We start from the raw sequence: 11,506 nt of genomic DNA on the forward strand, positions 1-11,506 counted from the left end.
TAGAGAAAGAGATGAGCTTCTGTGAACTTCTGATTTCCGCTAGTCCTCAGGGTTACCACCTAATCATTAGCATGCCTAGCCCCAGCCCCACTACCACTAAGACCAGCCTCTTATCCTTCACCTGGGGCTGCATTGCATTGCTCCCAGGAGAATCAGCCAAATATTGCTATTCTTCCATCTAGGTGCTTGCCTAAAAGGAAACTGAGGCATCCCAGACCCTGGCTGACCTTGATTCTAGGTTGACAGAGCATAGCCCAATAATCCATCCATATATGCAGAGGTGCCCAGAGTCTCCAGGAATATGCAGCCCAATTGCCTCCCAGATCCCTCAGTGAGAACAAAATAAGGCTGGGGATGGGAATGAAATTTCTAGCTCTGTCATATATCAGGCCAGACTGGAGCTTCCTAAAGCCATTATCAGCCCTCAACAGGGTCCATGGACACAGGGGAAAATCTCACTGAAATTCTTTGCCAGGAAGAAGAGGAGGCAGCAAGGTTCAAGTCTCAAGATTCCCATTAGCTGGGGGACCCCATGAGACACATAAGACCAGGTTAGATCTTTAATAGGGACAGTAGATACAGTGCCCTTCCTGCCAGCCCTTAGGAATTGATGATCTCAATGTGAAACTGCAAGTGAGTGGCTGTGACTACACAGTGGCCCCGGAGGAGAGCACAGGTCTGGCAGTTGTGGCATTGCCAGTGGCCCTGGATGACGTAGATGGCGTTGAGCACCTGGCAGTATCGCCAATGGACACGCCACATACGGACCAAAGACTGGAGCTTGATCACTGCCCTCTCTCTGGTTGCGTAGGCGATCAGAGCTGCCTGCCGTTTCTTCTCCAGCACCCTCAACAGCGTCATCCGCCACCAGCACTGAATTATCCAGGCCCTGAGGGCCGCATGCAGCAGTGTCCTGCGCACCAGGGTGCCCCGCCACCAGGCCTGGATCTTTATGGCTGCTTTTGTTCTTATTCTATGTTTTTCCTAGGCAGAGACAAGACAGATCACTCAGGAAACTTCCTGCCACCAACTTTTGGGATCTTCCTAGAAGGAGCCTGGGTTTCCTCTCTCAACACACAGCCCTTCCTCAGAGTTCAGGAGAGTTAGCAGGACACTGACTAGGAGCCAGCAGACCTGGTAGTGACCTTCCTCTGCCACTGTGGACACATCACCTCACTCTCAGAGTCACAGAGTCCTTCTCCTGACTACCTCAGCAGTGCATGGATCAAGGGAAAAACCATTAGTAACTAGAAGGGTGCAGTAGCGATGTGCAGGACCTTGTCAGTTACTCATCTCTTCGATGTTCACTGGGTTTGGAAAGCTTGGCCTCATAACCTTCTGCCTGGTTACTCTCTGCTAATTCCAGCCCCAAACCACCACTGGCTGATTTCTCTCTGCCACAACCATATATTTCGATACTATGGTGGGTTTTAAATACCCTGACCACATATTCTACTCTAAGCCTTTTCATATTTTGAACATTCTACCCTCTAATTCCAGGTTCTCACATTCTCACCTCTCAGCCCCATGCATTTCTTGATGGCTTTCATTCTTTCCAATCACTCTCAATGTCTCAGTCAGATCCCGATCAGACAGCCTAGACTGAGCAGGGGATGGAGGGAAAATTAGCTAACATTGGGTTGACTCCTAATTAGACTCTGGATCCATAAGAGGCAAAGTCCCACACCTCATGATGTAGATATAAATGTTCTGGATTTCTCTTAACTACATGGAATTCTCACCTTGGTTTTCTGCTGTTTCTTCTTCTGCAATATCTTCCATTCAATGGTTTCTTCAACATCCTCAATCACAATTAAGATTAAATTGCCTTTGGTCTGTCATCAGAATTAAATGGGAAATACATAAATGAGTTAAGACTGTTGTTTCTCTCTGTGGCTCTATACAAAGACATTACTTTAGCATCCTCTCTTTTCTCAAGTTCTGTAAAGCCCAGGGAGATACCTACCCACCCCTAGTCCACCTAATAGATCTGACCATGTCACTTACACAAAATTGAATCCCCATGGCCTGTCCCTGGATGGTTCATTAGCCCTGATTTCTCTGCATCCCAAGGTCTGGCATGAGTAACATGAGCGAGGAGAGTGCTCTGAATTCACAATTGCATTATGACATAGGGATTAGGGCATCTGCCACTGAGATGGGTCTCTGTCAGAAACAAACTCCAGGGGAACTTGTACCACCTGTCTACTTGCCTCCTGTTGGAGATGTGTCAGAGCTGAGGGTGGAAAAATAGAGCACTTGAGTGCCATTCCATACCAGGGCTCTCCACATGTGAAGTCTATTTATAGTCCTTTCTCATTATCAGAGGCATGGCAAAGCAGGGAGGACCATGGTGGTGCATCCTCACATCATTCTCCAGTGTCTGGTGAGATTTAGCACTTCCTGTCTTACCTTGACTCAGTGCCTCATGATGCCTTAGGAATACACCAGACAAATCCAGGTACCTGTCAAATAAAGATCAAAACTTAATGACATAGAAAACAAAGGTGGATAGTGGAAAATAAATTTAAAAGGCAGTATTCTGACAAGTTTTAAAGATACTCGGTTATTCTGACAAGTTTTAAAGATACTGGGTAATCAAGAAAGAACAAAGTGGAATGACAAAGGTGAAACAGCCACAGTAAATACAAGAAAATATTAATGGTGACAAATTTGAACACTAAGAGGAAATGATTTTCTTTTTTCTTTTTCTTTTCTTTTTTTTTTTTTTTTTTGAGATAGGGTGTCACTCTGTTGTCCAGGCAGGAGTGTAGTGGCGCAAGTTTGGCTCACTGCAGCCTCGACCTCCCTGGGCTCAGGCAATCCTCCCATCTCAGCCTTCTGAGTAACTGGGACTACAGGTACAAACAATCATGCCTGGCTTTTTTTTTTTTTTTCATTTTTTGTTCTTTTATTTTTTAAAATAGTTATTTATTTAGAGAAAATATTTATTTATTTATTTATTTATTTATTTATTTAGAGAAACATTTCAACAATGTTTTGGAGTTTTCAGTGTACACTATGTTGATTGGGCTGGTCTCAAGCTCCTGGGCTCAAGTAATTCTCCCACCTCAGCTTCCCAAAGTGCTGGAATCATAGGTGTGAGCCACCATACTTGGCTGATTTATACTTCTAAGAGTTTTACAGCTTTAGCTCTTACATTTAGATCTTTGATCCATGTTGTTTTGTGTATGGAGTGAGGCTAGGTTCAAATTCATTCTCTTGCATGTGGATATCCAGTTGTTCCAGCATAATTGGTTGAAAAGACAATTGTTTCCCATTGAATGGACTTGGCACTCTGGTCAAAACTCAGTTGACCACAGATACATGGGTTTCTTTCAGACTCTCAATTCTGTTTCACTGACCTATATGTCTGTCTTGGTGCCAGTACCACACTGGTTTGATCAACTGTAGCTTTGTAGTATGTTTTGAAATCAGGAAGTGTGAACCCTCCCACTTTTTTTGTTTTTCAAGATTGCTTTGGCTATTCTGAGTTCCTTGCATTTCCATATGAATTTTAGAACCAGCTCATCAATTTCTGCAAAAGAAACCAGCTGGAATTCTGATAAGGATTATGCTGAATCTGTAGATCAATTTGGGGAGCACTGTCATTTTAGCAATATTAAGTCTTCTAACCCACGGACACAGATGTCTTAATTTATTTAGATCTTCTAAAATTCTTTCAACAGTATTTTGGAGTTCTCAGTGTACAAATCTTGCTCTTTTTCTGTAAAATTTATTCCTAAGTATTGTATTCTTTTCGATGCTGTTGTAAATGGAATTGTTTTCGTAATTTCATTTCATTTTTGGCTTGTTCATTGCTGATACAGAACTACAACCATTATTTGTATACTGAGCTTATATCCTGCAAACTTGAATCACGTCATCTGCAAATAGTGAGTTTTACTTCTTCTTTCCTAATCTGTATGTCTTTTTAAATTTTCTTCACTAAGTGTTCTGGCTGGAATCTAGTCCAATGTTGAATACAAGTGGTGAGCAGACATTTTTGTCTTGCTCCTGATCTTAGGCAGGAAGATTTCAGTACCTCACCAGTAAGCATAATGTTCACTGTGAATTTTTCACTGGTGCCCTTTTTCAGGTTGAGGGTTGAGGAAGTTCCTTTCTATTTCTAGTTTGTCCAGTTCTTCTTTTGTTTTTGTTTTTTGACCATAAAAGGGTGTTAGATTTTGTCCAGTGTTTTTTCTAATGTAGCAATTGGGATGCTTTATGATATTTTTCCTTTATTGTATTAATACAGTGACACAATAATTGTTGGGTTTTTTGTTTTGTTTTTGTTTTTGAGATGGAGTCTAGCTCTGTCACCTGGGCTGGAGTGCAGTGGTATGATCTTGGCTCACTGCAACCTCCAACTCCCAGGTTCAAGTGATTCTCCTGCCTCAGCTTCCCAAGCAGCTGAGATTACAGATGCCTGTCACTCTGCCCAGCTAATTTTTGTATTTTTAGTAGAGAGAGGGTTTCACTGTGGTTGGAGGCTGGTCTCGATCTCCTGACCTTACCATACACCCTCCTGGGCCTCCCAAAGTGCTGGGATTACAAGTGTAAGCCACCACACCTGGCCAATAATTGTTTTTTGTTTGTTGAACCAATCTTGCTTCCCTTGGATAAATCTCACCTGGGTATGGCATATCATTCTATTTATAAGCTGTTGTATTTGGTTTATTAGTATTTCGTTGATAATTTCTGCATGTTTATTCATAAGGAATATTGGTCTCTAGTTTCCTTTTCTTATGATGCCCTTGTTTAAGTTTGGTATCAGGGTAATATTAACCTCATAGAATGAGTGGGAAAGTGTTCCCTCTTCTGTTTTTTTGGAAGAGTATGTGAAGGATTTGTGTTAATTATTATTTAAACTTCAGTAGAACTTACCAATGAAGCAATCTGGCTTTGAATTTTTCCTTGTGGGAAGTTGCTTTATTGCTAATTCAATCTCTTTACTTCTTTGATATAGATTTATTAATATTTCTCTATTGCTCTTGAGTCAGTCTTGGTAGTTTGTGTCTTTCTAGGAATTTGTTCTTTTCATCTGTGATATCTGTTGTTGGTATAGAATTGTCCATTATATTGACCCAAATATTCTTTTATAATTCTTTTTATTTCTGTAAGGTTGATAGTAATGGTCCCCCTTTCTTTCCTGATTTCAGTAATTTGTGTCTTTCCCTCTTTTTCCTTGTTCAGCTTAGCTAAAAGTTTGTCAATTTTGTTTTCCTTTCAAAGAACCAACTTTTCATTTTATTGACCTTTTTTGATCTTAAAATCATCCTTTATTTATGCCTTAATCTTAATTATTTTCTTTCTTTTTTTGTGTGTTGGGTTTAGTTTGTTCTTTTTCCAGTTTCCTAAGGTAGAGGGTTAGGTTATTGATTTAAAGGTTTTCTCTTTTTTTTTTTTTTTTTTTTTTTTGAGACGGAGTTTCGCTCTTGTTACCCAGGCTGGAGTGCAATGGCGCGATCTCAGCTCACCACAACCTCCGCCTCCTGGGCTCAGGCAATTCTCCTGCCTCAGCCTCCTAAGTAGCTGGGATTACAGGCATGCACCACCATGCCCAGCTAACTTTTTTTTGTATTTTTAGTAGAGACGGGGTTTCACCTTGTTGACCAGGATGGTCTCGATCTCTCGACCTCGTGATCCACCCGCCTCGGCCTCCCAAAGTGCTGGGATTACAGGCTTGAGCCACCGCGCCCGGTCAGGTTTTCTCTTTTTAAAAGTAGGTGTTTGTGGTTATAAATTTCCCTCTGGGCACTTCTTTTGATGCATCCTATAAGTTTTGGTATGTTGTGTTTTTGTCTTCATTCATCTCAAAATATTTTCTACATTTCTTTGATCCATTAGTTACTTAGCAATGTTTTGTTTAATTTCCAAATTTTCTTCCACTGTTTATTTCTAATTTCATCTTATTATTGTCAGATAACATATATTATTTCAATTTTTAAAGAATGTGATGAGATTTATTCCAACATATTTCTGGGGAATGTTCCATGTGCACTTGAGAAGAATGTATATTCTGCTCTTGTTGGATGGAGTATTCTATAGAGCTCTATTAGGTGTAGTCGGTTTTTATTGTGTTTTTCAAGTCTTCTACTTCCTTGCTGATCTTCTGTCTAGTTGTTCTATCTTTTGTTAAAATACAATATTAAAGTCTCCAACTATAACTGTTGAATTATTTCTTTCTCTTTTTAATTCTGTCTGTTTTTGCTTCACGTAATTTCATGCTCTGCTGTTAGGTGCATGTGTATTTATCTACTTGGTAAATTAACCCTTTTATCATTGTATAATGTCCTTATTTGTCACTGGTAACCATTTTTGTCTCTAAATCTACTTTGTCTGATGTTAGTATAGTTACTTCACCTTGGTTTTGGTTGTTGTTTGCAAAGTGTATCTTTTTCCATTCCTTTATTTTCAACCTATTTGTGTCTTTGAATCTAAAACCAGTCTCTTGTCCTTACAGTTGGATCACATATTTTATCCATTCTGACAATATCTGCCTTTTACTTTTAATTTAATGTAATTACTAATAAGAAAGAACTTCCTTCACTTTGCTGTCTGTTTCTATAGGTCCTGTGTGTGTGTTTCCTATTCTTCCGTCACTGCCTTTCTTTGTGTTAAGTAGGTATCTATTAGTGTACCATTTTAATTGCCTTATTGTTTCTTTTACTATATGTTTAAAAATTATTTCCTTTAGGTTGTTCTGGTATTATTCCAGAGATATCTTAAATTTTGACATGGTCAAATCCATCTATTTTTCCTTTAGAATTCAGGTTTTGTAATTTTCTAAGCAAGTGCTTTCCCATCTAGAATGATGTTTTCCTATTAGCTTCTGCTCCCAAAAGGAACTACCAGTTAGTAAATCTAGATGGGCTTCACATGGACCACTGCCATCCCTGCTTTTTACTGCTTTCTGTAATTTTTCCCCTTCCTGACTCTACTGAGTCCCTTCTTTGCCCCCTCCCTCACTCTCCCTTTAAAATGCCAAGTTACCTGTTTGCAAATAGAAGTTTAATTCAACCTTGTTGGAGACTGTTCTTTATTGCAATAGTTATTACTAATTAAGATCTGTCCTTATCACTTTAATTAGTGTCCAGCTTAGGTTTTCTTTGATAATATTACCACCCAGATCCTAAACTGCTCCCAGGGTGGCACACATACAGCATAGATTAGAAATGCATGCCAAAAGCTTTGAAAAAAATTAACATTGGAACTACAGCCAACAAAAGATCAGCTGTATCTTATTGGATTGACTGCCTGCTAAAACAAACAAACCAGCAAGCAAAAATCAATATTCTTGAAAAGATTGTAAGATGACACAGTATCTTACAAAGTAGTATTGAAAATGTCCAGAATACAGCACAAAATTACTCAACCTACTAAGAGTAAGAAAAACATAAACAACTATCAATGGAGAGGGCAATTGAAAGATTGGCATTGGCAATGTCAATCCCAAGATGACTCACATGTTAGAATTACCACACAGACTCGACAACAGTTATTATAGATATATTTCAAGAAGAAAGACTGAATAATATTGAAACATATGGAAATATAGTTTTCTTGGTAAAGAAATATAAGCATTTTTTTAAAAGAAAAACATAACTGAAAAATACAGTAATTATATAAAAAGTCACTAGAGTGGCTCAATAGCATAATGGAGATGACAAAGGAAAACTTGAAGATGAGCAACAGAAATTCTTAAATCTGAACAACATAGAGAAGGATAAATAGAAACAAAGGAAACGTAGCCTCAGAGACTTACGGTATAATACCCAAAGATGTAATATTTTTGTCATGGGAGTACCATAAAACAATGGAACAACATTTTTAAAGTGTAAGTAAAAACAACTGTCAACCCAGAATTTTATATTTATTGAAAATAGTAATCAAGAAGGCAAAATAAAGACATTTTCAGTGAAGGAAAATCACAAGAATTCATCTCCAGTAGACCTGCTTTTAAAAAAATGCTAAAGTAAGTTATTCACATAGAAGGGAAATGATGACAAAGGAAAATCTGGAAAATTTACGAAGAGCATTAAAATTAAGGACAAGCATCCAACATGGAAAATAGCTGGGTAAATAGAATAAAATATTGTCACCTTAAATTCCTTAAAATATGTATGATGTTTGAAATAAAAAATTACAACATTGTTAGATAGGACTGAGACAGCCAGGTGGGAAGGGATCCCTGGTAGAGCCTCCAACCAACCTGCACAGTAGGAGGAGTGTTCACTGGGGTGGAGCCACAGCAAGGAGGAGCCTGGCTCTTCCTCTTCCTGTGTGGACCCTGGGATTCAAACTGTGAGGCAGGAAGCACAGCGGCAGGGACTCTGGCTTTGTAGGGGTCTCCCTGTTTCCCTTTTGTTTCTTTTCACCCAATAAAACCCTGCCTTACTCACTCTTCAAATCATCTGCAAACCTAAATTTTTGTAGGCTGTGTGACATGGACCCCATCTTTAGGTGAACTAAGAAAAAGTCTTACATTTTTGACATGAAACATGAGGGCTTGAGAAGTGGTGAGTGACTCAAAACCTTTCACTGTTGTTTCTAAGCCTTTTCATCCACAGACTTCTGAGCTTATGGGAAACCATGCCTCCACCCTTGTTGCTCCCAGGGGTTGGTAAGATTGGTCTTGGTCTCCATGACCTTTTTCTTCCTTTGTTGGAAACAGTGGCTCTCCTCCACCCTCCCCTTCCTGTCGGGGCTGGGACACATGGCCCAAGATGCCCAGGTGGCTGGCTGCCATTTTCTGCCATGCATGGAGTCTCTCTCTCCCCAGACCACGGAGGCCAGCTCCAACCCACAACAATTAAATTTGTCTTCCTCGTGGAGGAACCACTTGCATAAGAATAAGAGGTTCTTTCCCCAGGCATTTAAAAACATTTTTTCTTTCCTCTTCTCCGCTGCATCAGCAGTTAACTTTTAAGCAAGTTTTTTTTTTTCCTTTTAGAAGACATTTTACTACACCAGCCCCACCAACTATCACTGTTTATATTCTCTGTAAAGCTTTAATTGTGAAAAAGGATTTGTGAGGCTGGTCTTAAGCTGTAGCCAAACTGGTGTGCTTTGCATGTCTTTATGCGCCATAGCAAACTTCCCAGCAAGCCTCCATTTGTTTTACATCCTAGGAGCATGCCTTATAACTCCTGGGGCAAGGCTTTGTTTAGCAATCCTGCCTTAGGAATAAGTTCTTTTCTGGTCCTGTTTCTTAAAGGGCCCCACCCAGTGACTGCCCATAGTGTGTGTGTGTGTGTGTGTGTGTGTGATGTAAAAAGAGCTCTAATAATTTGGCCTAAAGGAAAACAAGAGCTTGGATCAAATATTTTTTAAAGGGAAGATAAAATATGTAGTACCTTTCAGTTCATGTGACTTTAATATTTGAGAAATAAAAGTAGCCTTAAAAATTATTGGTAAAATGTAGGTGTCGTTAAAGTCAAGTAGGTGAACTAGATTTTGCAGATCAGATGGCATAGTTTGCTACATGTTTTAAGTTATAAACTGCTTTTTGGGTTTTGAAAACTATTTTACTTGCTGGCTTCACAACTGGTAAGGCCTGGGGACATATGAAACTAACCACACCCTTAAGTAAGAAGGCAAAGCTTGGCTGCACCTAGCACACAATTAAAACAATGTACCAGGTTTTACATTAAAGTTAAAAATCGCTAAGAGTTACCATTATAATGTGTAATTGAGACTACTGGAAATAAACTTACATGCAAGGTGTGTAAGAACAATAAAATGTGTTTTTCAGCAAAAGGTTATAAGAAGGCATTGAAATGTAAACTTTTGCCTAGGATTAAAGAATTGTTTTAAATTAGATAAGATAAAGCTGAAGGGTCAAACAAGTGGTGGAAGACTGTGGAAATTAATCTTACAAAAGAGTTCTCTGCATGAACATATTGACTAAGTTCGAAAGAGTATTATATAGTTTTTCTGTATATGGAGCATTGAAATAAAAGCACAACAAGGTATTCTTAAGGCACTAATCTGCTCATTGGCGAAATTTGTAAAGGGTTATAGATGGTTTTTGCTTCTTTAAAATTTCTCAGTCATTATTTTGGCAAAATAAATAGTTTATGGTAATCTGGAATTCTATTTCATAATATCAAGTTATTTTTTTTCTTGCTGGAGTCTTGCTCTGTCGCCAGGTTGTAGCACAGTGGCATGATCTCAGCTCACTGCAACCTCAGCCTCCCAGGTTCAAGCAAGTCTCCTGCCTCAGCCGCCTGAGTAGCTGGGACTACAGGCATGTGCCACCATGCCCAGCTAATTTTTGTATTTTTAGTAGAGACCAGGTTTCACCATGTTGGCTAAGATGGTCTTGATCTCTTGACCTCGTGTTCCATCCGCCTCAGCCTCCCAGAGTGCTGGGATTACAGGTGTCAACCACTGCACCTGGCCAGTTTCAAGAGTTTTAAACTTTGAACATATTTAACAGCCTTCCCAAAATCAAACTTCATTTTCAAAATTGTCTTTCTGATGCCTGGCTTTTTGGATGGTTCAGAGTCCCTGAAACATCCAGAAAAGAGGTAAAGAGGATTATTTGACATGCTTAGGTACATGAGATTGCCAAAATAATGTTCAATTTTCTTTAGGTTATATTTTGGTGAATGGTAATATATATTCCAAACTTATATGGGATTTCTAAAATTCTTATGTCTGAATATATGCTATCAATCATAATTAAGGTTGTTATGTAAAGTTATTGTAAATCATGGTGATAACCAAACTTCTTTGTCAATTGTGTTTCTAACTGTAATTACCCAGGACATTTTGTTGTTCACAGAAAATTGTTGTCTTGTTTTAATTCTTTTCAAAAGATGGTTTGTAATAAGCTATAGGATTCTGGCAGGTGCTCTCAAATACGTATTTCTGATAACTTTAGAGACTGTGACATAGGAATAAAAAAAGGTACAGGACTCATGAAGAGGTGAAATGTTTACAAATATCAAGCAAAACAACAATTGACCAAATGGATTGAACTCAGAAAGCTGAAGCAATCTTTTTGACATTTGCTTGAAATATGGCTGATCCTTGTTTTGTTTTTCAGAGTCAAGGAAATGTATTTTGAACTATTTACAGCCTTTAATAATTAAGAAAGGTATAGTCCTAGAATCAACATTTGGAGCATGTTTGTTTCTCTCTGCCTGCTTGCCCTGAATTTGGAAACTATCTGTGAGTATTCTTAACTTATGGCAATATAGTTGTTTGCATCAGTGCAATAAGAATCCATTTTTCTTTTGCAACAGGACACAACTGGAAAAAATGGTTATTTTACAAAGGATTTGACTGGAAAGATATGCTTTCCTTTAGGGAGTCAAGCTCCACTTGCAGGGTAGATAGAAGCCCAGTGGGGAAACTGTCTGCATACTCTCATCTATGCAGTCCCTGAACAGGATTTCTGACCTATGGTCAGTAAAGAATGTCACTTTCTAACTGGTCCCAGAGCTCCAAGTTTATCTTTGGACCTTAAGAGAAGAGGATCACCCAACTTATAGGT

The 11,506-nt window shown here is 38.9% G+C and overlaps 1 protein-coding gene across 1 annotated transcript; it reads right to left on the minus strand.

Annotated features, from left to right (window-relative positions):
* Window positions 1–546: 546 nt before the first annotated feature.
* IQCF2 (IQ motif containing F2) lies at window positions 547–2,077 on the minus strand. The gene is made up of 3 exons (XM_003936608.2): window positions 2,008–2,077; window positions 1,743–1,835; window positions 547–984 (listed from the first exon to the last, which is right to left on the minus strand). The coding sequence occupies exons 1-3, from the start codon at window positions 2,023–2,025 to the stop codon at window positions 601–603; spliced, it is 495 nt and encodes a 164-aa protein (XP_003936657.1). The 5' UTR covers window positions 2,026–2,077; the 3' UTR covers window positions 547–600.
* Between the last annotated feature and the right edge of the window lie 9,429 nt (window positions 2,078–11,506).

Source organism: Saimiri boliviensis, chromosome 8, assembly GCF_048565385.1.
Source record: "Saimiri boliviensis isolate mSaiBol1 chromosome 8, mSaiBol1.pri, whole genome shotgun sequence".
NCBI classification, from domain to species: Eukaryota; Metazoa; Chordata; class Mammalia; order Primates; family Cebidae; genus Saimiri; species Saimiri boliviensis.

What these genes read in the sequence shown, in the direction of transcription:
- IQCF2 (XM_003936608.2), bottom strand. An exon ending in AGAAACAGCAGAAAACCAAG is followed by an intron (nt 985 to 1,742) that starts GTGAGAATTCCA and finishes GTCTCTGCCTAG; the next exon opens with GAAAAACATAGAATAAGAAC.